Source organism: Sorex fumeus, unplaced genomic scaffold, assembly GCF_029834395.1.
Source record: "Sorex fumeus unplaced genomic scaffold, SorFum_2.1 ptg000030l, whole genome shotgun sequence".
In the NCBI taxonomy this organism is placed as follows: domain Eukaryota; kingdom Metazoa; phylum Chordata; class Mammalia; order Eulipotyphla; family Soricidae; genus Sorex; species Sorex fumeus.
In genome coordinates, this window is record NW_026606087.1 from 21,844,300 (window position 1) to 21,871,211 (window position 26,912).

The window sequence follows — 26,912 nt, forward strand, 5'->3', positions numbered from 1 at the left end:
TTTAAATGAGATACAAACTTCTGAAATGCTCAGGGCCCACAAAATGCTTATCAAAGGCTCCGTTTACAAGACAGAGCAGCTTTCCTGCACCCCCCTTTCTATTTCCAAGTGCGGCGCGGCATATGGCAGCCTGAAGCAGGGCATATGGCTGCTCCACAGTGAGATTCTCCCACAGTCTAATTTTTTCAGGCGTAGATGGCACATTGGAGAGGATTTGTATTAAGAGGGAAAAAAATGGGGGTGGGTGGGTAAAATGTGGAAAGACATCAATATACAGGGTTTTTTTTTTTTTTTTGATTTTCTGATTTGGGCTAGACACAGTAACAACAAAGTCTCCAATGGAGACGTTACTGGGCCCGCTCGAGCAAATCGACGATCAACGGGAGGGCCTTTACCTTTACCTTTACCTGATTTGGGCTAGTTTGGAAACTCCAAGGACTTCATAAACACTTCCCCACAAGTTGGCTGGCTTACAGAATGTCCATGTTTCATATGTTTTTAGTGTTCACTGAGATATGCATTATTATTATTATTATTATTATTTTGCTTTTTGGGTCACACCTGGCGATGCATAGGGGTTACTCCTGGTTCTGCACTCAGGAGTTACTCCTGGCAGTGCTCAGGGACCCTATGGGATGCTGGGAATTGAAGCCGCATCGTCCGCGTGCAAGACAGATGCCCTACCCGCTGTGCTATCTCTCCAGCCCCAAGATATGCATTATTGCAGAAAAAATAAACATTAAAATGACTAGGGAAAGAAAAGGTTTTCCTTTTTGTCCTTCACATTGTTAATAAGCCCCGGCCCTCCCCAGCTCCTGGTTTGAGGAGAACATTCCCCGTTCTCCAAACATTCTTTTCCTGGCCACTCCAAGTGCCACCTCTCTCTCCTTTCCTGGTGACAGTGAAGAGGGGCAGAGGACAGAGTCAGATCCAGTGCAGGATAGAGGGCAGTAGCAAAGCCATACCCATCAGTGAGGAGTAGACTGCAAAGAGAAGGGGGAGGAGGCCAGGGAGGGAGGGAGAGAGGGAGAGAGGGAGGAAGGGAAGGAGGGAAGGAGGAAAGAAGGGAGGGAAGGAAGGAAGGAGGAAGAGGGAAGGAGGGAAGGAAGGAAGGAAGGAAGGAAGGAAGGAAGGAAGGAAGGGAGGGAGGGAGGGAGGGAGGGAAGGAGGAAGGAAGAGAAGGAGAGAGGGAGGAAAGAAGGGAGGGAAGGAAGGAAGGAGGGAGGAAGAAGGAAGGAAGGAAGGAAGGAAGGAAGGAAGGAAGGAAGGAAGGGAGGGAGGGAGGGAGAAAGAGAGGGAGGGAGCTAGGGAGGGAGGAAGGGAGGGAGGGAGAAAAACAGAGGAAGGAAGGAAGGAAGGAAGGAGAAAGGAAGGAAGGGAGAGAGAGAGGGAGGAAAGAAGGGAGGGAGGGAGGGAGGGAGGGAGGGAGGACTGTTTCCTGCAGTGTTGTCTGAGGACGGTTCTGCAGAGGCTGTGGGCAGCGTCCAGAAAGGCCGGGGTATGGGGCTGGGTGAGTGGGGGGTGGGGCGGGTATCTCCTCTCCCCTGCACATCTGGGAGCAGTTTTTGTCATTTGCTACAATAAATTCTGGCTCTTCTTTCCAAAAAAAAACTAGCACATTCTTTATCTGCCCACTGGAACACGGGCTTTTTAAAGGTCAATTTCTCGCCTGTCTCTTATCTCAAGAAATGTGGTGTAGAGAGTGTGAGGGTTGAGCCAATTCTGGGGCGCCTCAGCACCTCCATTCCCGCGGCGGGGGTGTGCCGGCGAAGGGGCAGCTGGGAGCGCTGCTTCTGTCCACAGTGTGTCCTGGACGGAGGGACACCCGTCATGCTCCGTCCCCTCTGTCAGGGGCTGTGGGAGTTCTGGTCCTCCAGGCTTTGATTCACCAGCTCTGCTGAATGAACGCCTGCCAGTGCACTGTGTCACTCTGGCAAACCCACTCGCCTCAGTTTCCTTGCCTTGCAGGGGCAGGAGAGGGCAGGCGTCACACCGCCGGGCCTCAGGGACATGCTCGGACGCTTTTCCCGGCAGCCCTTGTTTCTTTCCCATGATCACTGACTCCCAGGCCCTCTGTCCTCCCAACAGGTTCCTAGTCTGGTGCCCCGGATCCCATTTATGTGATTTTCAATGTTGGTCCCTTAGGAATCTCCTGGGAACCCCGGGGTCCCTGGTTGAGTAGCGCTGCTGTGAAGGATGGTTCTCCTTCATAACGTTTGATTTCCTTTTTCCTTTCAGCAACAAGCATGTAATGGTTTGGAACACAAATTTAATCCAGAAACAAACAAACAAACAAAGGCCAAAACGCATTCTTCTCTTGAGAAAGACATCACTGGAAGCCTCAAAGAGCAGGCTATAAAGTTATATTGAGTAGAAACCCCAATGGAAAAAAAAAATGGATCATTTCTGTCAATATAGTGTGCAGTCCCGAGCACTGTACTCACTTCCCTGGTTTCAGGCCCTTAGGCGTTGTGTGTGAGCAACTCTCCTCTCGGGCCCCGGAGGTCAGCAGTGCACCTGATTTTCTGGCCACTTAGTATCCTGGACCCCAGTGTGATCCCCCTGTGAGGGCTGGCACACATCCAGTTACTTCCCACCCCACTTTCCACCCCTTTCCTTCTAGGTCATGCGGTGCACACAGGGTGATCCACACAGAGTGGGGGTCACGTCCACATCCCACCTGTCTGGCTGACCCCTCTGAACCACCAGCGCCTGGAGGGAAGACTGCAGGCATGAGGCTATGAGAATCGCTGAGTGCCATCCTGTGCTTTCTGGTTTAACACAGAAACAACAACTCTCAATGAAAACAAAAACAAACCCATAAAGCTAAACCCAGCTCAGCTATTTAAGTGGAGCGCCCCCCCACAGCCCACAGCCCCCCCTTAGTCTCACTGTTTAAAAACACTGCAACAGCAGTCTTAATGAAGCTTGAAATTCAAGCTTAATTTGGAAAGGATTGCTTTCAGCCTCGCAAACTGGGAGAGCAGAGAAACCAGGGGTTCTTAGAACACGGGGCGAGCCAAGTGTTGCTTACCAAGGAGGCCCGGGTTGGAGCGGTCTGGTGTGGCTACCGACCCGCCTGCCCCATGCCAGTGGGCATAGCCCGGTTGCCACTCACCCTGGCTTCTTCCCCCAGGGCGAGTCCAGAACCCCACACTGTTGGGCTGCAGGCGGCCCCCAACAACGAGAAAGGGCTGAACAGGCGCCCTGCTCCACTCTGTTCTGCTCCTCCTCCTACCGCCAGAGACCAGCCTTGACCCCAGCAGGAGGAACGAGGGGCGTGAGACGCTGGGGACTGAGTTCAGGCCACGCTGACAGCCGACTGTGTGGCCTTCACCTGCCCCATCTCTACTTCGTTTCCTCCTGGTCCCCCGCGAGGCAGGAGCAAGAAGGAGGCCGGGCCAGTGTTCACGTCACTGTTAGCCCACAGCCAATGCCACATGCTCCCTCTCCAAATCCCCCTCACAGAGATCCTCCCGCTTCCCCTCCTCCCAGGCTTCTCCTGGGTGTGGCTTGGGACTGTGTCCCCTGTTGCATCTGCTCTAAAGGAAATTGTGTCCTTCAGCCTCCATCAGTGGGAGGTGTCGGGGTCATGATTTTCCCCAGGAACTTCCCAAGGAGAAAGGCTCGTTAGGGCCCTATGGAAAGGGTCTGTTGACATAGAGACAGACATAGCTTCACAGACATGTGCCGAGTGCAACTGGAAACAGTCCCACGCTAACTATGACTCCCTGGACACTGCCATGTACCCACTGCCCAGCCTCTCTCCCCACTAAAGTGCTCCCTATTAGACCCAGGCTGAGGCACAGACAGGTGGGTGAGGCTGGCCTCCCTGCCTTCGGGAGAGGGGACAGTCTACTCCCAGTTTCTCTACCTGTGCCACCCCTAAAGCCAGGACTCCTGGCACTGCCCCTTTGGCTATTCCAATGTGGAAGGAGTCCACCAACAAGGAGGATTCAAAGTGAGGCATCACTTTCCTCACAACACAGAGGAGGATGTGTTTCGAAGACCAAGTTCTCTCAATCTTCCTCCTCCCCTGCTAGTTATAAGGATGTTCCTGGGCCAGAAAGAAAGCACAGTAGATTAGGCACTGGCCTTGCAATGCAGCCAACCAGGGTTAGATCCCTGGTACCATATGTGGACCCCTGAGTGATTCCTGAGCACAAAGCCATGAGTGAGCCCTGAGCACTATCAAATTGTGGTAAGTGCATGCATATACATGTGCACACACACACACACACACACAGAGCAAACAATCAATCAGGATGTACCAAGGGCTACTGTATTGGGGAGATGGGAGGTCCTATAGGCCAGAGACCTAATCACAGTTTCTAGAAGGCACCAGATAATTTGATAGTATCAGCTGAGCGAATGAATCCTCCTTCCTCAAGCAACAAGCCCACGGCACGGCAGATACTGGCTTTTCTCTCCCATCTGATGGGGGAGATACAGAAGATGAACACTATGTCCTATATATCTCTGACGTTCCAGACCCCTGGACAGGAGCCGATGCACAGAACACAGTCAACATTGGTAAAAATAAATAAACAAAAAGAAAAAGAGGAGTGGGAAGATTCTTGCTTTGCACATGGCTGATCCAGGCTAAAATTTCTGACAATGCCTATGATCCCCCAAGCCACACACAGGAATCATCCCTGAGCAAAGAGTCAGGAGTGATGAAAAAAAAAAAAAAGCAAAAGAATGGAGATTACAGCACTGTAGTATGGTGGTGCTAGTGAACAAACCAAGCAGGGCTGGATAAAGAAATGGAGTCAGTAATCAAAAGTTTCCAAAACAAAAGCCCAGGACCAGATGACTCTGCTAGTGAATTGGACCAAAGTCTCAAAGAAGCTCTAATCCCTTCTCAAACGCTTCCAAAAACGGAAGAGGTGGGCATGAACCCAAACACATCCTTTAGGGCCCCTGTCCTGCTTTCAGTACCAGAGTAAGCCAGCCCGCTTCCCCAACAGACACACATCTATGTGTCCATGCATGTCCAAAGTGAGGGCCGACAAATCCTTCCTAGAAAGCACCAGCCTCATGGTCCTCCCTAGTCTGAAAACAGAGCACCGTGAGCTTACGACTGGGTCTAGCCTGTGCCTGAGGCTCTCTATGAATACAAAGTCCTTCCCTTTCCCAGAAACACCTCCGACCTGCTCAATTCTCGCCCTCTTGGTGGACACTCTCCTCCTCCCACAACACCTGGCAATGCTTTGGCATCCCTTAGCATAGCCCTGAGCACTTCCTGCTGCCTCTTTGTCACTTGAGTTCCAGAAGTACAGTGATGGGACTTTTCTATCACTGTGCTTGGCTTGGGATCTGGCCTTATAACCAGAGAATATTTAGGGAGAATCTGAATATTTAGGGAGCAAAAGAATGAACTCAGAGATGGAGCAACAGTATAGTGGGGAGGGTTCTTGTCTTGCACATGGCCAACCTGGGTTCAATTCCTGCATCCCCTAAGCACTATCAAGAGAGATCCCTGAGCACAGAGCAGAAGTAACCACTGAGTATTGCCAGGTGTGGCCCAAAAGACAAAAAAAAAAATGAACGAATGAGCTCTTATAAGTTTCAGCCTGACTAAGGAACATTTCAGCTCCACAAGGTATCCTGAGAACATGGGCAGGCAGTGTCTGCCAAGCGATAAAGGCCTAGCAGTTCCTTGATGACAACCACTGGGTCCCCAAGCTGGGCACCCTTTGGAACCAGCCACCTCCTGGCTGTGGGCGGCTGGTGGGAAGATGGACTGTAGGCTTTGACAATGACCAGCAGTTGGCATCAGCCATTTCCGGATTGCTGGAGGCCACTCAAGGCAACGAGTTCAAGGCAACGAGGCCACACATTCGCCAGGGTAATCACCAATAATATACACTTGGCCTTTTAATCCTTATGGTGATTTGAGATTTTAAAATCCATCTAAGTAGAAAATTCCCAAAGGTCGGGATGCCGTTTCTGGCCTGCTGATTTCCTATTCTGCACAGAATACTAGCAAGTCCCCCAGAATGGATGGGAGAGGGTGAAACAGCCGGCTGTCAGGACAGCCATAAGAAAGGAGGCGCTGATGGTGTCAGAGGCTTTTCACGCCTCTTCCTTTCCATCCTGCTGATCATCTTCAGATGAGACACCGGTGGAGTCAGAGCCAATCAACCCATCTTCCGGGCAGAAAAGCAAAGCCCACAACGGCCCTGTCTATCCGAGTCTACACTGCAGGTCTGAGGCTGCTTATAGGACTGATGAAAGGATATGATGCATCTGCCTCCTCTGAGAAACAGGGAGCATGAGACCCCTTGGTCAGCAGCTTTCTGAGGATCCACAGGGAGCAGCGTCAGGACCAGAATCAGAACTCGGGTCACCTCCCTCTCACCCAACAGATGGTTCACTAGACTGGGCCATCTTCCTGGTGGTTTGGACCAGACAAGAAAACTCCCAACCTCAAAGCCACTCTTGGTTACGAACCCTGGCCACAGAGGGTGCAGAGGTGGGGCCCAGAGTAACCGGGGAGACATGACGTGCAGAATCAGAGGAGGTTGAAGGGGATCCTTTCCCTCCCCGGGGAAGCCTTTCTGCCACTTCCCGTGACACTGAATAGGAAGGGCCATCTCGCCCAACCTCTAAAAACACTTGCCCAGCAGCTGCTTCCGCTGCTGGCCAATGCGATGCTGTGTCTTCCACATACCACCTCGCAGTGCTCACCAGGGATGGCAGGTGCCCTCCAAGAGTGCGCTGAGGATGACTCAGAGGGAAGCACAGCTCCTGCTTGAGCTCACAGATGCCTGCGTGCCCACCCCCAGCCCCCTGCCTGTCAGCTCCACGATGCCCACCTCCACCCCCGGGCCCTACCGCCCCATGCAGGATGCGGCTCTACCTCCATCGTTGTCTTTGCTGTCACCACAGGCTGTCTCCATGGACGTGTCACAGCCAGCTCCTCGCCAGCCCAGCTGGCAGACGCAGTGCCACCCGTTCAGGTCCAAGGTACACCGGCCGTTCCCGTTGCACAAGCCAGGACAGCCCTCTGCAAGGCAAAGCACAGTGTCAGAATCTGCCTATCCACAGCTACCATCCACACACGCTCACACACACACACACACACACACTCACTTGTGTGTGCTCACTGCCACATCATACCACATATACACATTCACTCATACACACCACACACACTCATACGAACACATTCATATATACCCCACATACTCGCAGATATACTTACTCATAATTATCACATACACACATACCACAGACTCTCATAAATTATTCACCCACACACCACACGCACATGTATATGCACACACACATTCACATCTACATCTAGACACTCTTAGACTACACACGCATACACACAACACATACACACAACACACACACTTACATCTACACTTATACATGCACATACATTCACACTGATACACACCACACACTCACACGTTTATACTCAGGCACACCATACACACTCACAGGTTCATATATACACTCACATTACCGCACACCACACACACTCATGCACACTACACACACTCACAATACACACTTGTACACGCACATTAACACTCCTACCACACACTCACGTACACTTATGCTCATACATTTATACCCTAATCGCATTCACACGTACCGCCTCCACGTCACACTTACACACTACCTGCACCTCTCAGAATGCTCCCACATCCGTCTGTATGGCTCAGCACCCAGGAGTCTCACTGGGAATGGAAGGGCCTCTTGATGAGAGGAGCCTGGCACTCAGCGGGGACAGGACTGGGAAGGCCAGCCAAGAAGTGGCGGGGAGAGGTGTAGGCTCCCACCAGCGTCCCCTTTCTTTCAACACCCCCTCTTCCATAGGGACCCCTCCTAGGGTGGTGGGTATATGCCTACAGGTCTGTCAGACTCCAACCAGGGCGTGCCGTACCCCCCTCTCTCCTCATTCACTCTGGCTCTCACGGGTTTTTCCTGCTCGGGCATACCATGTGTGTACATGTGAGAATGGTATGTGTGTGTGTGTGTGTGTGTGTGTGTGTATGCGTGTGTGTGTGCACGTGTGCGCATATGTGTGTTGTCTCTGGGAACAACAAAGCCACTCTTACTCCCCGCTCCCCTCAGTGTCTGCTCTTAAGGCTGTGCAGTGCTCCCCGCCGCTTCCTGGTCCTCACCCTGTTGTTTCAGACCCTCGGCCTTGCACGTATTTTGTCCAGCTTTCTCTGCAGTGCCAGTCTGTCTGCTGTGAGGAAGCAGGCTTGGGTGTGTTCCTTCCCATCTTACCGTCATTGGCGGAGCACCCCTGGCTCCTCCTGTGAGTGCCAATGCAGGCGCGGCACCCGCCCCGTCTTCTTTCCTTACACGTCCCTCTGTCTGCCTCTCTGTCCTTACAAAGCAGCCTCTGGGACCTGGCTCGGAGCCCGAAGACTGGCAAGAGCGAGTGTTGACTCTTGAGGAACGTGGAGCCGATCAGGAGACAGATTCATAAAAGCAAGATATTTCTCTGCGGAGTGTCCCGAGGGAGATGTCTCCGACAGGCAGGGAGGGAGACTGGCTGCTGTGAAGGGGCTGCAGGGGGTTCAGCCCAGACAGGACAGCCAGGAGAGCCTGCCTAGGGTTGGCTTAGAGGAATCGTAAGGTGGGTTTAAACATTTTTGTTTGTTTGTTTGGGGGCCACACCCGGTTTCACTCAGGGGTCACTCCTGGCTCTGAACTCAGGAATTACTCTTGTTGGTGCCTGGAGGACCACATGGGATGCTGGGATGGAACCTGGTCAGCTGGCTGTATGCGTCTTTCCCACTGTACTATGGCTCCTGCCCTGGGGTTAAACATTTTCTATTCAAATAAATTAATGAGTGGTTTTGGAGGGTCTTCCCCAGTATTCTTGGAGCCCGGGGTACTTGTGGGACCAAGTGGTACTGGGACTGAACTCAGGACCTTGTTGTGTACACAAGGCAGGTATTCCGGCCATCTGGACTGTCTCCCTGGCAAGAGTTACAGGCATTTTCAGTGACTAGGGAGTCAGTTCCCTCCCTCTGAGTCAGCTTCAGAAATCTGAGGATCTGTTCAATAATGTAGTTCACTTTAACGTCTCTTGGCCACTTGGTTTTCTTCTGAGTCCTCGTTTTCACAAACCTGTTAACTCTGCTTCTCACAGCGGCTTGTCAAACCCATGGCTTATCAACCCTCTCCTTGCCTCTGCGCACTCTCAGGCAAGGGCATGAAATGACGTTTGTTTGGTCATTGTGAGCAGTGGGTCACTGCTTATAGAGCTCTAAATAGAGTTTGATGCCACAGGGCGACCCCTTTTGCTAAATGGGACAAATGCCAATGAAGCTGTCGGGTATGAGCTGAAGCCAAAGTAGGCACCCACTAAAGGGCCCAACAGGAAGTAGGCACCCACTAAAGGGCCCAACAGTTATCATCTAAAAGGCCAGCCTCTCCGGGACTTTTGGTAACTGCTATTACACCGTAAAGGAAATAAATGTATTCATCTCTGCTTGAGATGTACAACATGGCAACAACCTATTAGTCTGGGCACCACGTTTCCCAGTTTATGCAGGAAACCCTTATGGAGTGTGTACTTTGAGCTCAGGATTGATTCCAAGGAAGTTGAGAAGCCAATGGAGACTGTATGGTCTGTGCACAGCAGAAGCCAGTTGGGAAAGGCAGAGAGCCACCGGCATGGCTACCCCACAAGTGACAGAGCAAGCGGGCGGGCAGCGATAAAAGCAGGCTGCAGGAGCAGAGCTGAGACGTGCAAGGAGCACCCTGGCATTCTGACTCTGGAGTCAACTCCGTCCACGCAAGCAGGGGCTAACTCCCTCTTCCCCAGTAGACATGGGTCCATCTGGCTGAGACTTCCTCCCAAGTCTGAGTCCTCTGTGTTTGAAATTACTTGTGGAAGAAACAGGAACCAGCCACTACCAACGGCGCAAGATTGCTTTCTCTTACTCTAAGACGGAGGCTCTTCTAAGGGGGGAAGGACCTCTCTGGTCTAAGCGAGGCACCATTTTTGACAGGCCATTGCTTCTCAGTCTACTCATAACCTGGGATTGTTGGGAGGATGCGGCGAGACCACTGCAAGCAGGATACACAACGCCTAACCAAGCTCAAACGCTTTATCTGAATATTCTAACCCCTCGACTTTCTATTTGAAGCTGAGGGCACATAATATTTTAAGTTGTACCCATAACCTCAATACGAGTTCAAAGAAAGGCAAAATAGAAAGCAGGTTATCTATATCAGAGTCAGCATTTTTTTTTTTCTGTAGAGTTGCAGATGATAAATAGTTTAGACTTTTGATCCATATGGTTTCCGTTGCACTGACCCACACTGCCATTGCAGGTTGAAAGCAAGTCAGACACAATTGAATGAGTGACTGTGTGCCAATAAAACCATATTTACAAAAAAAGTTGGTGATGGGCCAGATTGGAACTGTGGACTGTGTTTTGTTTTGCCAACCTCTGGTTTCGATGTCTCATGAAACCGATGACAATGACAACTGCCACCTCCCAAGGCTCTGTGATGGTTTGCAATGTGAGACATTACATTCAAAAATAACTTTAACCCATCATAAAACTTTCTTGCTTTTCAGATCTTGATTTTCTAGGGCAGATCCAATTTCAAGCCATTTAATCATAAATTTTTAATAAAAGCCACGTGTGGACTCTGGGGCTGACAGATCTCGGTTCACATCCAAGGATCACTTTATGTATGACTTGGAGATGACTGGAAAGTCAATGAACTCTAAAAGCCTCAGTTTCCTCATGTAAAAAATGGAAGGCATAACTAAATCAATTATTTATTGAGAAGATAAAAGAAGAGGTAATATAAAGCATGGTAATTTGATAAGTGAGAGCTGCCAGTTATTACTATTTTTACTGCCAGATATTATTGTTATTACTTGATTTATATCTAAACTTCATGCAACTTCACTAAGGCATTCACAATAACTCTTTCCTAGTTCAAACTGTGTCAACATTTGTGCCATAAGCTGTGGTCCTCATTAACACAAGCCTTGTCAAAGGGAGCTGAGACAAGCCCAGTGCCAGGATCTTAGGGGTCAACATTCAGCTCAGTAGGTGGCAGTGAAATGGGTTCAGGGCCATGAAGATAAGCCAGACCATCTCCCCCACCTCCCAGCCCCCATCTTTTTGGTCTCCTAGAATCCCATTCTTCTCCTGGAGATCAAGTGTCCCAAGTATGCCCTAATTACCAATTCTGCATTTAGTTTAATGTCTTGCTCCCTCTGTTAGATTTGAAACCACACAAAGGCTACTTTAGACCTAACTCAGTTCATTGCACATGGCAAACTATGCATTTGCTGAAAAGAATCAATGAATGGAGACCTAGATTATGGCCCTTTTTATGAAATCTTAGGAAAGTTGCTTTTCCTCGTTTGACTTCGATTTACTCATCTACAAGTGAAAGTTTGAATAAGATGATCTGTGAGGTCTTCTGGTATAACAGATCTTACAGGGAAGGCTAAAACAACTATACATTTGGTATTTTTTTTTTTCTCTTCAACACACTTCACTCAGCATTTGCCATTCCTAGCGAGTGTTGATTCTGGGAGCACTGGGAGATATGACATATTCTGTTCTTTGCTTTCAATAATTTTCTATTATATTTCTTTAGACCTTATTTTGTTTTAGGGAAAATGTGAATGTGTCTCAAACAATGCTTCTCAAAGTGAATTTAGTGGAAACATCATTGAAAAACAAGCTTCTGGGATCAAATCAGTTCGGAAAACACTACATCCTATATTCTTATTCTAGAAAGTCACACTGACATATAGCAAAGGCTCCAAGAAGTCTTACAGAAATGTGTTATACATGAAAGGGGGTGGTGTGGGCCACACCTGGCAGTGGTCGGGGCTTACTTCTGGCTCTGTGCTCAAGGGATCATACCTGGAGGTGTCTGGACACCATATATGGTGCCTATGATTGGACCAGAATGGGCCACATGCAAGGCCCACCGGTCTAAGAAATACCTGGAATTGATACATGAAATTCTCACTGGCCCAATACATACATGAAATTGACTATTGGAACATTTTCCAATTTGATATCAGAACTCTTTTTCCCTCATAAACATTTACAATAGTGTGGAATATAGCAGTTCATAGAGTCCACTTTGGGAACCCTGCTCTTAAGAGCTCCTCTGAGCCAAGTGCAGTCCCGGAAGGAGCAGGTGTTCTCAGGGAAGGGAAACTCTGAGGGAAATCGCACGAACACTGTCTATAGTCAGTGTCTCCAAACGAACCAAGTACCTTCCTGAAGCCTGCCTGGGTCTATGGCTTTCAGAGGGTGCTGAGCAGCAGTGGGTGGGATGAGGCTTCCTCTGAGATAATCATACCCCTACTAGCCAGCAGCTTCCACGCCCCTCTTCTCCCTGCCACTTGCTGACTTTCTTAAAGCAATATGTCCATCCTCACCCACTCGGAAGCTCATTAATTCCACAGCCTGAAACTCATCAATAATTCAGAGAGTCCAAGTGACATTCACAATTCCCTCTGGAAGGACTCGTACCAGCCATTTGCGAGAGCCAAAATAATGTAATTTTAAGGCTTAGAGAAGGGCTAATCTTTTCCAAAGACACGGTGCCCTTTAAATGACAAGGGACCGCTTTATCTTCAAGCTTCTGTTGAAGTCTCTGCAGAAGCCCTCCCCTAGCCCAGCATCAGGTGGGACCAGAAGGCTTGCTGAGCCCTTGAAGGCATTTCTTTTTAGTTCAAGTGGCAAAGAGGCTGTGCAATACACCTATCAAATATCAAAACGCCCCATTTCTTTGTCTCTTTCTTAGACTGTCCCACCTGCAGTCAGCACCTAGATAAGGTCACCACCTCCCTCCGGCATGACAGAGCCACAGTCTCCTAATTGGTCTTGCTGCTCCATGCCTCTACTCCTTGACTATTTCGACAGTTAGGTGATAGATTCTCCCAGATCATGGATGTCATCAACTCATCATCCTGCTATGGAGAACCTTTGGTGGTTTTCTGAAAGGCTTATACTAAAGTTGAAAATTTTGGTCTATGAGACCCTGACTAGATGATGGGGGTTGGGGGAGGTCTTTTTGCTAAGTGCCCCTGGATATTATTCCTGGTGAAAATCTCATCACATGTGGCGGACACCCATTAGCAAGAACCACTCTATTGTGTGGCACTCATAATTCCTGGCACTTGAAAGTTTAACAGAGGATTGAACAGAGAGATAGTACAGCAAACAGGGTACCTGCATGCGTCTGACTCAGGTTAGATTCCCAGCATCCCTTGGGTTCCCCTGAGTCCTCCAGGAGTGAGCCTTGAGTACAGAGTCAGTAATAAGTCCTGAGCACTGTAGTGTGGTCCCCAAACAAAAAGCAAACAAGCAAAAGTGATTTTTACATAGGGTGAACAGCAAGTACAGTCAATAAGGCACTTGCCTTGTATGCAGCCGACCAGGCGGTTTGGTCTCTGGTACCTCATGCAGTTCCCCGAACACCACCAGAAACAATCCCTGAGTACAGAGCCAGGAGTAAGCCCTGAGTACCACCAGATGTGGCCCTCAAACAACAGCAAAAAGTGTTGAACATATTTGCGGAGTGGATTGTTTCCTTAGCACCGTACCAACTGGAAAGCAAAGAACACAAACTCCCTTGTCTGTGACATGCAAAATAATCTACCCTGAAGAGACCTGGGCATGCTTGTCATATGGCTCTGCATTCTATTCTGGGAATTAGTACACATTATATCAGAAAGCCAACCAGAGGAAACTTGGTTCAGATTTTGGCAAGAAACCTTTGTCTTTTAAAGCTAATTATGATTCACTGACCAAATCCAAGCAAAGGTCTGGTGCTCTTTTCAAAGTAAAGAGAGAGAACACTGACCACTTCTTGGTGAGGGAACCAGCTTCAGAGATTTGGTGCAGAGGAGGACGTCTGGAAAAGAAGGTCCTTTCCTGGTGACACTTAGTGACAGAGGAAGGGGGTAAGAAATTCAGACTGGGCTCCAATCCTGACTCTGCTGTTTGCTTGCAAGGGTGACCCAGCACTAGCCACTCAACTTCTTTTCCCCATAAAGTTATAATTGCACCTGCTCTCTTAAAAAAAAAAACAACAAAGAACACTGTCCTCCCGTTGATTATCGAGTGGGCCCAGTAATGTCTCCATTTTGAGACTTGTTGTTACTGTGTTTGGCATATTGAATACATCATGGGTGCCTTGCCAGGCTTTGCCGTGGGTGAGATACTCTCAGTAGCTTGCCAGGCTCTCCGAGAGGGGTGGAGGAATTGAACCCGTGTCGGCCGGGCTGGCTGCGTGCAAGGCAAGCCCTACCGCTGTGCTATTGCTCCAGGCCACCAAAAAAAAATCACAGAATTCGCTTAAAACTCACTGATGTGACAAAAGATCACATAGTAAGAGAAAACATTCCACCCAATAGATGGTGAAATTATTACATTTAATGCACCCATTGTTTCCTCTGCTACAGTGCCTTATGAAATGCCCATTTTAGAGAGGCTGGCCTCTTGTGGGAATGAATTTATTCTCACTCCAAAGCCAGCATGTGATGTGTGAGAAAACCTGCTTCTCAGCACTAGATATTCATGTGCTGGATCTACAAGGAACACCTTGGCTGTTTTCCATGGCGACTTCCAAATTCAAAAGCAATTCACCCTTTATGTTCCCCCTGAAAACCCTTCTCAGAAAACCTTAAATAGCAGTAGCTCTCAATGATTAAAAATCAATTTGGCCTTCCCTGAAAAATTCAAAAATTGGGCATATGATAAAAATCCTTCTTCAAAAGATGGCCCTGGATAGGAGGAGACAGGGGAGACTATGTTGGCAAAATAACACAGTCACACACCTGGATTCCGTGACTGTCACTCCCGCCCTTATACCGAGCAGACAGTTACTTGCCCTGGCCCTCACACCATCCCCTAAGTCACCACACTCCTGTAACAGGACTTGGAGAAGAAATCACTTTCCCAAGTTCAGGGGGTTCTTAAGGGCGGATCCAGGATTTGGATTCAGGCCAGAATCTAATGTAGGCACTTCTAGACACCGAGCCCAGATTCTGGGTCAGACTCTCGGGGAGGTTTGGGAAGCAGAAGATGAGTCTCGTACAGTAGCTCTCCTTGGGGAGTGCAGAGTTCCTAGAAGCACACAGATCTCACTATCCTAGAGCCCCATCAGGGAAACTGGATGCTCCCTGCTTCCTAGCAAGGCTGAACATAGACGGCACCGCAGAGTCCCCCAAGCCCTGCCAAGAGTGATCCTGAATGCTGGAGTCAGCCCTGAGCACTACCAGGGATGGCCCCCAAACCCAAAAGTAAAATAAAATAAAATAAAATAAAATAAAATGAAAGGTATGTCTCTGCCTGCAAGGGAAGTTCTTCAGAGATCAAACGTTCTTTAGAGTTCTTCAGAGAGGTCTCCTTTGATAGGGAGGGAGACAGGGAGTGTTTCCCTGAGGATACAGACCTGCACTCTCCTCTGCTCCAGGGCCTGACAGAGTCTAGGCCAGGGGCCCCATTCCCGGGCATTAGTGGAGGGGAGATGGAGATCCCTGCGCTGGAGATGTGGGAGGGACCAGACAGACTATAGATTTTTGTTTTGTTTTTTGGGGGGAGCCACACTCAGTGATGCTTGACGGTTACTCCTGGTTCTGCACTCAGGAATCACTCGTTGCAGGGGTCTGGGGGATCACATGGGATGCTGGGGTATAAAACCTGGCCGTGTGTAAGGCAAGTGCCCTACCCACTCTATTATCTCTCCACCCCAAAATAGAGTTCTTAACCTTCCTTCGCTTGCTCTGGGGTCTTTTTTTTTTGGGACCACTCCTGAATTCTGATGGATCAGAGGCTCTTGGGATGGGCAGATGGTATGAGATGAGGTAGAAGGTGGCGGGTGTAAGTGTGTATGCATGTATGAGGGGAAGGACAAAGGCACAATGTTTCGTCACAGACAGATCGAGCACCGTGGTGTGTGTGTGTGTGTGTGTGTGTGTGTGTGTGTGTGTGTCTGTGCGCCATATCCCCTGCCTGTAACCCCAGACCCTGGCCAGCGGGGGCCTAAGAAAGCAGCTCCGAGACTCCATGCTGATGAGGCATCTCTCTGCCCTTCTAGACATGTCGCGTCGTCTCTGCTCATACACAAACACGCACACAAAGACAATAGGAGAGAGGAAGGAAGACCGTACCTTTAACTACCCTATCCAGATAGTGCGCTTGGGAGATAAAAGACAGGACATTTCAGGTAGGATCGAGTGAGCACGACACTGCCTGCCACACAGCCATGCGGGGCCCGGGACAGACCCAGGTGGGTGTGCCCCACGCCGGGAGCAGACCAGCCAGGGTTGGGGGGACGTGAAACCAAGGACAGGATGAGATGAGGGCGAGGAGAGGGAGCAAGCACATTTCTGGAGCAGGGCCGCAAAGGACTGAGGCATTTGGAATTATGGTGGGAGGAATGGGGAGACGCATGGACAAGGGGAACAGGAGCCAGAGGAGGATGGGAGCTGTGAAGGTGGCCACCCCTGCCCTGCCGCTCAGGGAATGCTAGAGCTGCCCTTCCTCTCCATGCAGTGCCATCCAACTTCCTTATGGGCACAGTGCTGGGAACCAGCCTGCGGTATCCCAGGGAACGGGAACTGAGAACAAGCCCTAACGGAAGTGTCTCTGGCAGACACTATGGAAGGGTGTTTGGGGCCAAAATGCAACTAGACCACGTTTGCTGCTCTTGACTCCTCTCTCTTTGCTGGGGCCCTTGGGGGTTCCAGTGCAGAAAGCTCGGGGCTCTGAGCAAGTCGCATCTCTCCTCATGCATCTCCCCCAAAATGTGTGGAGCGATGGATGTCACCGTGAAAAACAAGCAAAAACAAAGAAAAGCTTCCCTCTCTGGTACTGCTAACACAAAAGACAGAATGGGGTGTGCTTGGCTTCCAAGCAGACGAGTTAATGCTGAAGCATGGATTCTTTGGTAGTTTATGGACTGTTTTTTTGGGGAGAGTGGAGATCTAGGGGTCCCCTGAGACAAATCCACAGTCTGTGTATGAGGATGCCTGACTGTGTGTGCAAAATGGGACAGGCCTCTCTGCTCCAGGCTCAGCCTCCAGGCAACCACTCCCTACAGATCTCCCTACAAAAGCCAGACAGGGGTGCTGTCTGGGGCGCTGCTGCTGTCTGCCAGGCTGGCCTACTCCTCAGCTCTGTATCACACAGGAATCAAAAGTCGATGGGACAGATCATAGTGGACTTCTGTTCAGGAAGCTCTGGGGTTTAAAAAAAAAATAATAATGATAACCCAAACCCAAATCCAAATGCCCTCTTCTCCCTCCATCTTCTGGTAGATAGGGCTGCTGCTGGTTACTGTGTATTCGACTCAAGGGGCTGCTGGGGTTGGATCTTGGTTCAGCTTCTCCTGTTGTCTCAGGTCAAGACGAGATGTGTGGTTGCCGGCTGCTGAGTCAGGGCGTCCGCCTGGAAAGGGGTTTGACCTGGGCGTACACATAACCCCTTCACTCTGGGAGAGCTAGCCACAAGACTAGACAGGGAAGTGAAGAAATGTGGCTCATTAACCTGCAGGACCGGAGAAACAAAGCTGAGGATGCAAGCAACCGAAGCAAAATCCAAGGCAGGGGGGGAGTTTCCATGAAGACCAGTCTAGGACGCACCTCTGTTCAAAGCCAACATCTTCTCGATTCTGGGTTGCTCTGTCTTGGTTCAAAACAACCAGTTTTGTAGAGGTCAGACGTTTCTTGGATGTCGCTTTCTGGGCTGTGCCATCCGAGAACGCTCACATGCCATTTCCTGGGGCTCTGGGCTCAGCACATGTTCTCAGCCTTCAATTCCATGGTTTTCTGGAGGCCAACATTCATAAGGTTCTTGCACGAACTCTTGGCCTTGCCACAGAAGAGCTCAGGCTCTTGCACTAACTCTCTTGGACATGGCGAGGATGATGACCGAGCTGCACAGTCAGCCTTGCTGGGCTCCAAACAGCCTGTCACACGTGGGCACCATCCACATGAGATTTTCTCCCCGTGAGAACTTTGGTGTCTCCTGACGGAAAGGCTCCAGTAATGAAAGAAGCTTACAGCCACCCTAGAGGTCTATGTCAAGCCCAGCAGCTGACTCAGAGTGCCAGCAGCTTTCTCTTCTAGTGCCATTTCAGTAACAACAACACAATCTCTAGAGTGATAAATGGCTCTATGCAATCAAAATGTGGGTTCGAAGCCTCAAAAAAAAATACTTGCTAATTTCTTCAGACCACAGGCAGTGAAAGACATGGAGACAGACAGAGATTGCTACCAACTCTGGGTTTCAGGAGACACATAGACATTCAGAAGTTCAAGTTATGTCAGCCCAGATCAAGGGACAGACAACCATCTGCACATAATGACTTCATGCCGTACCATGAATGCTAAACTTGAGAGTTTCCTGGGAATGGTCTAGAGCTCCTTTGTCCCTCACTATTGAAAAGAGACAAGAGGCACAAGATTAAGCAAGACTTTCTGTATAAAAGGTCTACTCTGAAGTCCATATTGCTGTTATTTTTGTTGTTTGAAAATCTTGGCTCATATGACCTCATTACAGTCATTTAAAAAGTCATCTTGGCTTTAAAGGACCAAGTGGGAGGGAAAAAATGATGAAAAGTCTTTTAGTTGCCTTGTGGTGGGAGCAGTCAGGATGCAGAATCCCTCCACTTCTTCCCAGACCTCAGAATAAAGGTGGAGGAAGGAGCATCATTCCTCTTGGGCCACGTTCATTCTTTGCACTCTGCTGAAATGTGTTCTACGCTCCCCTCCATCCCTATGATGGAGGTATGGAGCTATTGATGATTTAGACTGAGCCTCTGGCAGGAGGTTAGTCTGCAAGGTCCCAGATTGCCTTAGCATCTCCATCACCCTGGCCTTGACTCCACTGCGTCAATAAAAGTTCCCAAAAGACTTTTGGGGATATTTCATATCCCCACCACCATGGATGAGTGCAGAGGTTTGCGGCACGAGACTTTCTGTGTCCTTTACTGGAAGCTCGAGGTTGAGTCTAATAGTTGCATCACTGAGACATGTAAAATCCCGATGAAAGAAGGGCGACTACACCAGGTGATGCTTGGGAGGTGGGGGTTCTACAAATATCATGACCAACAACCAAAGGACGCGTTTCTATGAAGATCTGGAGCCTCTATATTCTTCTGTCTTTGGACAGAGGGTCAGAGGGTCAGTGCTCAGTGCCTACTCCCTGAGCAGGACCACAGAACTTGCTTCTAGTATTCTCCTTAGCATGTGTGGCAGCATCTCCAGAAGAAAGCAACACGTCAAGCTCTTGCTCCAGTAATCTGGGGGTAATCCCTGTCTCTTTTCTATCTCTTTGTCAGACTCTGCCTGTCATCAAGTCACACCGGGCACTGTGGGGTGGGGTGAGCCAAATGGCTATCCTACAGAAACAGACTGTGCGCTCTTGGTAGAGGGCTGATGATAGGAAAGGAAGTTGAGAGCTCCAATTTGACAAGCTCCAAGTGGGCTTTTCTTTGCAATTTCTCTTCTCTGTGAAGTCTGGCCTTGTTCCCACTCCCACAGCTCTCTCCGAGCAGTATCTTACTCCCAGAGGAAGCTGTCACTTAAGAATTAAGATTTGTATGCTTGGGCAGTTCTCCTGAGGTCTAGTTAATCATTTTGTATAGTTGGCATCTCAAACAACTGCAGCTTTTGCATCGAGGTTGGCAGTTTACAAATGTAACCAGAAGCTGGCGTTTCCCATGTGCGTTTTGAGACTTTATAGACAAGGGCACTGAGGTCAATAGATAACCCTGGGAGTGGTCCCCAATAGTAGGCATGTTTCCAAAGGAAAAGGAAGGGAACGGAAACCCTGTCTTAAATTTAATGATGATCTTCACCTTTCTCTAGGGAAACTGGAGGTCAAGCCTTAGATTTAAAAGACCCATAGTAGTTCCTGGAAAAGATGTCCAGCAGCATGCGTTTGATGACTCAGGGCTGACAATTTCCTGGAGAAACAGATCCATCTTACCTTCACTCCTGAACTGGAAACCTGGTCCCATATGTGTGAGTGGGAGTACTGGTGAAAAACGCCTTGTTATTTGTGGGTTATTTCTAGGAGCACGTGGTTTCCATTCAGGCTGATGGTGATCAAGCCGATACAGCGCTGATGGCCATGGAGGAGAGGGAAGCATTTTCTTTTGGAGGTCTCCAGCCCCACTGCCAGAGGGACCCCAGGATGGTGTAGTCTACCCGCCATGTATCACCCAAGACCTTTCTCTAAGATTCAGGGTCATGTAATTCCTAACAGGATGAATTGAGGGGTCACTGTAATACAGACTTGCCTTTTGACAAAAATACTGTCCTTAGAGAGGATAATACTATCATATTGATTATTCCTTTGCAAATCTAACCTTGGAGAAAAATCAAGTAGCTATCCGAGAAGGAAAAGTAGAACAAAGCCTCCCAAAGAAGCTATTTCATTCCCACTGATAGGATCTAGTCTGGGAAGTGTCACTGGGGTGAAAGTTTCTTATTCTGGGAGGGACCCTCTTGGGGACCGGGCCTTCCTGTTGGTGGGGGGCAGCAGTGTGTGCCACGCAGCTCCCTGTGTTCTCTATACAGCCTTGATGCCACATACAGGTTCGACTCCCTGTCTCGGACTTTGCTTCGGTCCTGGGGCCCAAATTGGGTCTTTCAACTTGCCGTGTGATCACGTCTAATAATAAAATTTGACAAGGGAGAGGCTGGACACTGCCAATGTCTAACTGTCCTCAGCAGCAGCTTTCCCTTTTCCTAAGTAACCTTCCCTAGAAGGGCTTCCTGGAAGGAAACAAGGAGAATGCTTCTCGTCACGGGACTGCAAAGAGTCTCCTCATTCCTACTTCGGGCAGACAGAGAAGGTTCTCCAGCTTTGCTTCCATCCCTTGCTCCCTTCCCTGCTGTCTGGCAAAGTGGCTGGCAGGTGCCTCCAGCACTGGGTTGGTGGGTGGGGGGGCTGGACATGGGAGGAGACCTAGGAGAGCCAGACGCCATGCTGGGAGATGCAGACAAGGCCAGGGACATGCGCACCACACAGGGCAGGGAGGGGGTTCGGGCCAAAGTCGTTTCATCTGAGCCACTATGACCAGTCCATTATTTCTTCAATGTCCTGTGACACCGTCCTGGCATTTGTGCCTGTCAATGTTCCCTCTGGATTGTGCGCATTTAATTGTATCTACTTCTTATCTTGGGGGAGCCTCTACATTCTCAGGAGTGGAATGTTGTTCTGAAGGAGTGACAAGTCTGACACCCAGAAGTTTGGGGGAACTCAGTGGGGTGAGTTGAGGACTCTATAAGCAAATGATGGATCCCAGAGTGGAGTCTCAGTGTTTGGTTTGCGAAGGGAAAGCCTCCACTTCTGGGCTGGGGATGGGGGTGGGAGGGCTGAAAGGTCAGACTATCCTCAGTCCGGCAGAAATGTGAAAGTGGGGGGAAAGCAGGGTTTAAGAGAGGGAACCTGGACTGGTGAGGGCCACTTCTCATCAAGGCTCTTGAGGACAGCTGCAGAGTGGTCTTCAAGACAACCTGGGGACACGCCACCCAGCAGGCCCTAGAGGCTGGTTCTTTGGAAGAAGCAAGGAGACTGTAGGCCAGGCAACAGCTCTGCTTAGAGTTTAAGAGATTTTGTTTTTGTTTGGGGGGCCACACCCAGCAATGCTCAGGGGTTACCCTGGCTCTGCGTTCAGGAATCACTCCTGGTAGTACTTAGGGGACCATATAAGATAGCTGGAATCAAACCTGGGTTGGCCACATGTAAGACCAGCATCCTACCTGCTGTAGGACAGCCCCTCCTGGAAGGCACAGCCTCCTGGAAGACTCTGGGCCAGGTGCTTCTGCAGCAAACTAGGGGCCCTGTCTTGTTGGTTGAGCCAGCAGTCCAGGAGAAGCCCTGCACCAAAGCTCAGGAAATCAAGTTTCCAATTCTGCTTCTCGAAATTCAGGTGACTACAAGCCTCGGGTCTTCAAAAAGGAGGAAAGAACACAGCGTGCTTTCTCGGGGCGACTGTCAGGAGCCCAGAACTCCAAGGCCACAGCCATGAGCACAGCCATCTCTGGGGACACTCGGAAAGTGCGGTCATGAAGGGCCACTGTCTTTAATTCTAATAAGCGGGAGGTGTTGCACGGCTATTATCCAAGCGAGGCTGCAGGGGCGGGCGCCATGAATACAAGCTAGTGTTAGGCTCTAAAACAAGGGGAATGGCCTTGATACCAAAGAGAGAGGGAGCTCTGTGTGTTCAAAACCCCTTTGTCCCTCAAAGGCGTTGGGCCTGTCTCTCGCTTTGAAAAGGACACAAGAGGTGGTGACTTGCAGAGCTGGCAGCGACACCTGCCTCCTGCCTCCCAGAAGCCCCTGCGCCGTAGGATCACGGACCTTCTCTCCAGAGAGAGGCAGGGCAGATGCTAAAGCCGAGACACAGGAGCCAGCGGATTCAATAAAGAGCGATTGGTGAGTGCTCGTTCTAGGATAATAAACGGAGCGAGATGTCTGGCTGTGTTTAAAATCAACAAAAGCAGCAGGAACAGCAGAGAGAAGGAGCAGAGAGATCAGCTTGTTTTGAAAGCTGCCAGCAGCGCTGTTTGGGCAGGGGCTGGTGCCAAGGAGCCCCCTAGCGTGCGGGGAAGAGAGGAAACCCAGACAGGGAGGAAGCTGAGGAAGGAGGCGGGCGGTTTCCAGGTCTAAAGGATGCAGATGTGGGCCGAGGCTGGCGGAAGTGTTTCCCTGGACTCCAGCCTCTCTGGGGTTTCTGGTCTGGGAGGCCAATGAATGGAGAGCTCATGTCTGGGCAACGCATAAGAACGGCCACATCTACTGAGCTCTCTGCAGGTGCCTGCCTGTGCCATGCTTCAGTGTCAAGTTCCAGGCAAGGAACCTGGGGGATGGGACTCACCGGCCTGGCCCACGGCTGAGAAGCCCACTTAGAACTGAGCCAGACTCCTTCAGCCCGGCAAGGGCTGACCCTTGGGGTCAGCTACCTGGGGGCTGGGAAGCGCAGAGTGTGAGAGCAAAGGTTTGAAAGAGCTTGGCTGTGAGCGATGTCTAGCAAATGCCGGCCATCCGGTCACCAGATGAAAGGACTTTCCTGCCCAGTTCCCACATGCCCGGGGCTGGCCTGGGTTGGTGAGGTGCCATGGTGGGGGTGTGGAGAAGCAGGAGAAGCCCCCGCCTGCCCGTCTTACCGATGGTGCAGTGCTCGCCGTTCCAGCCTGGGCTGCACTCACACTTGCCGTCCCGGCATGTTCCGTGCTCAGCGCAGCGCGGGTGACAGGCCCGTTGGTCACAGGCCGCCCCCATCCAGCCGTCTTCACAGCGGCAGGTGCCCCCCACGCAGACGCCGTGGCCCCCACAGTCGGCAGCACAGATCTCTGCAGGTGAGGAGGGGAGAGGAGAGATCAGGATGCAGCAAACCACCGTGGGAACGTGGGTCACCCCTGGACACCTACCTGGGCCTCTGGCTGGAAATGAACAATGTCCCCCCTGCTGTGCTCTGTTGCAGGAGGGGACAGTCCCGGGGAACCAGCCTGTGTCCAGTCCCTCCCCCAACAAGTGGGCCTCACTGGAGCCCCCCCAACTTGCTCTTCCCTTTATCTGCCTGTCCCCACCTCTGTGCCACTTCCAAAGGGGACACTTGTGAGCAGATGTGTGGCAAAGTCGGATTTAATTAAAAACCAGTTGTGTGTGAAGACAAAGTCAGGATGAGCCCCTGGGGGCCCAGCGCTGGGTCTGTGGGTCTGGCAGGCCTGTGGAAGGGGTGGGGTGGGGGCTGCTTCCATATGACCCTTCCTTCACATCATTTGGTTTTGGGGCCACACTGGGCAGTGCTATAGCCAGCCTGGTGCATGGGGTCACTCCTGACAGTGGTGGGGGGGGTCTAAGGCTGTGTCAGGGATGGAACCCAGTCCTTCTGCACGCCACGCCTGGGCTCTGTCTCCCTGCCTGGGCCTTATTCTAACAAAGCTGGGTGGGCTGGGGTGGGGGTGGGGGGGCTCAGCCCTGCCGTGGGGTCCCTGCCTACTGCTTCATCACCACGCACCACCATGCACGGCTGAAACAGCCTTTCTGATTCAAAGTCAACACTTGGGGCCACTTCACAGCCAGGCTGCAGTTGTCCAGCCCTCACAAAGGCCCCTGTGTGCAGCGGCACAGAAACTCACGCCTGAGTCCCCACCCTCGGGCTCAGGGCCAGCACGGCTGTGTGCACAGATTGTGGAGGCCTCGAAAAGCAACTGCTTTTGAGGAAACGGCTTGAGCTCTGCAGCCAGCATCACTCTCTGCCAGGGCTCTGATGGAAATTCTGACTCAACTCTGTGCCTCATGGCCCAAGTGGCTTCACATGAAAACCCCAAAGCCTTTCATTTCTTTCCAACTGACTCCAGGGGCTCCCCCCTTCTCCTCCTTTCTACTCGGAACGGTTACAAGTTACGAACAGTCCCGCTCCTTATAGCAAAAAAAAAAAAACTAGATGGAGATCCTAGAAGCTCAGCCACTCAGGTCAGTTCTGAAGGCCATAGCAAACACATCCAGCATTTAACAAGAGATCCGTGAAGGGTCAGAGAAAGTACAGTGGGGACGATTTGCCTTGCACACGGCTGACCTGGGTTGGGTTCCTGGCATCCCATAGGGTCCCCTGAGCTGATGTCTCAGTGCAGAACTAGGAATAATCCCTGAACACTGCTGGACGTGGCAAAAAAGAAAAAAAAATGAAAAAAGAGGGGCCACAGAGATAGTGCAGTGGGGAGGGCGTTTTCCTTGCGTGAGGACATAGAGTCAACAAGAGACGCTCTCTGTGCCAGAATGCAGAATCCAACCTAATCACAACTGAGCCTGAATCCCAAGGGATACCCAAGTTATCTACTGATGTTACTGCCGCTCCATTTTGCCTAGATATCATGAATGGAAGGAAGTCGGGGGTCTGGCCTTGGCTTTGCCCCTTTGCAGTCAGCGAATCTGCAAATTGCAAAGGATGGAATTCCCTGAACTTCACTTTGCAGTATTGCAAAATGGTAGTAGTAATCCCCCACTTCATGACTCTCAGGAGGTTTGTACTTGATCAAAGGTCACACAGAGGAAAGCCACTTTTGGCCGAGTTCACACAGCGAGGTTTACAGTTTACACACAAGTAGCTAAATCATGCTGTGGGAACACCAGGCTACTGTCTTTTCCACCCCCTTAGAAAGCAGACCCCAGGAAGCAACAGGCCACGTGATCACACACGGCCCTTCCCTCTGTCTTAACAGTCTCCCACCATGCCAGGAAACAGGTTAGGAAGCCAAGTCTACAACAGAGAACACACTTGCTTCTCCTTGGGCAGAATCTCCTGGTTCTTCCTGCAGGTCTTGCAGCCATTTTGCACATTTGTGTCAGAGCCTGGGCATTTGAAACGGAAGGACTTGGAGGAGGGAGAGGAGCCAGACACTCGGCCTGGCTTTTCTCACCTGCGGACTGCGGAGGGTCCATCCAGAGGCTGTGCGCAGCGTGATTAGGGCTGGGCACCCCCCCGACCCCCACCCCCAGCATCCTTTTACAGGCTGGGTTGTGAGCTCTTACACAGTTAATGCAAGGGGCCTGAACAGGGCGACCTTGATGTTTATGGGGTGCTGACTGATGGTAACACAAGCCGCCCGGCTGCGTCTCCTCTGCAGATGGTCTCCTCCCAGGGAGCGACCCAGGCTTCTCGGGGGAAGAAACCCCAGCCTGCCCCTTGAGCTATGGCTCCAGTTGCAGTCCCGTTGTTATTACTATTTTTTTTTTTCCAAATGCATTTGGCTCTGGGAGGTCCTTGAAATCAAAGGACTTGCTTTATCCTCCCTTCTCCTTTTTGCTTAGACACTGAGGTGACAAAACAGGACAAGGGCTACAAGACAGCTCTGGAGCAGGGCTTTGGGGAACCGGGAACTTGGTACCTCTGCAGTCCCCAATTCTCCCTGCTGGTAGGTGGGAGAGGGATCAGAGGCCACAGAGCATCCCTGTAGGAGCAACCCCTGTTCATTGGGTTTCTGGATTGGAGTGTAGGTCGTGGGAACATGGTAGGGGTGAGGGATGGTGTGATTCAGGCCTGATGTGGAGGGGTTGACACTCCAGCATGGCGCACACACAGAATCTGTACAGCAGGGTGCAAGTGAAGCCCAGAGCCCAGAGCCGGTACCAGCCAGGGCCCAGCTCTTTGCCCATTCGTACTTCTCTGGGACAGGCACAGATGGACAGCAAAGACCAGCTGGGGAGTCTCCTGACTTAGGTCACACAGCCCATACTGGTGACCCTGTGATGGTGCCGCTGGGCTTTCAGGGGACCGATAGTGGCACTCTCCAACTCCAGGGTGGAGAGCGGAACTGGGGTCTTCTGAGTCTGACAGAGCACACGGTGCACAGGGAGGATGCCCAGCTCCGGACGCCCCGGCTTCCTTACCCTGGGTCCCAGGGAGCATGGCTGAACTCTCGGAGCCAGATTTCTTCACTCCTGGATGGGGAGAAGTGCCACTCTCCCCCACCCGAGAGGACACAGAAGGAGGGGTGAGGCTACAGACCACGCCACATTCACACTGGCTGCCACACCAAGACACTGACAAGAAGGACCTCTGATTGACTTTCCAGAGGTGACCTTGGTGCTTGAGGAGGAAGCTCACCACCAGCACTCAAGCCACCAAAACCAAATTGGAAATTGTTTCTATCCAGAGTCTTGGCCTCCTTCAAAATTCAGGTGAAAATTCATGTGTCCCTGTGCTCCTGGACATGTGTGCCAAGTTTCTGGCTCTCTGTGTGGCTCTCCCAGATGGTCCAGTCCCCGGCCCTGCTGCCTCCCCTGGGCCCTGGCTTCTCTTGGGAGTAAAGGCTTTGTATTTATCTGGCTCCCTGGCATCAGGTCCCAGGCCTGGCACCACGTAAACTTTCAATAAATATTTTTCAAAAGAACAAATGAGTTATGCTGAGACCA

At 50.8% G+C, this 26,912-nt stretch overlaps 1 protein-coding gene across 2 annotated transcripts in view; it reads right to left on the reverse strand.

Moving 5' to 3' along the window:
- Positions 1-26,912, reverse strand: part of TENM4 (teneurin transmembrane protein 4) — a 371,175-nt gene that overhangs the window by 103,078 nt on the left and 241,185 nt on the right. Inside the window, exons 12-14 of one of the 2 annotated variants that reach the window (XM_056115823.1) lie at positions 23,162-23,347; positions 16,151-16,177; positions 6,866-7,012 (exon numbers count right to left, since the gene is read on the reverse strand). In XM_056115823.1, coding sequence (XP_055971798.1) covers positions 6,866-7,012; positions 16,151-16,177; positions 23,162-23,347 — 360 coding nt within the window. The remainder of the gene's footprint in view (positions 1-6,865; positions 7,013-16,150; positions 16,178-23,161; positions 23,348-26,912) is intronic. The other variant, XM_056115822.1, reaches the window with a different exon arrangement.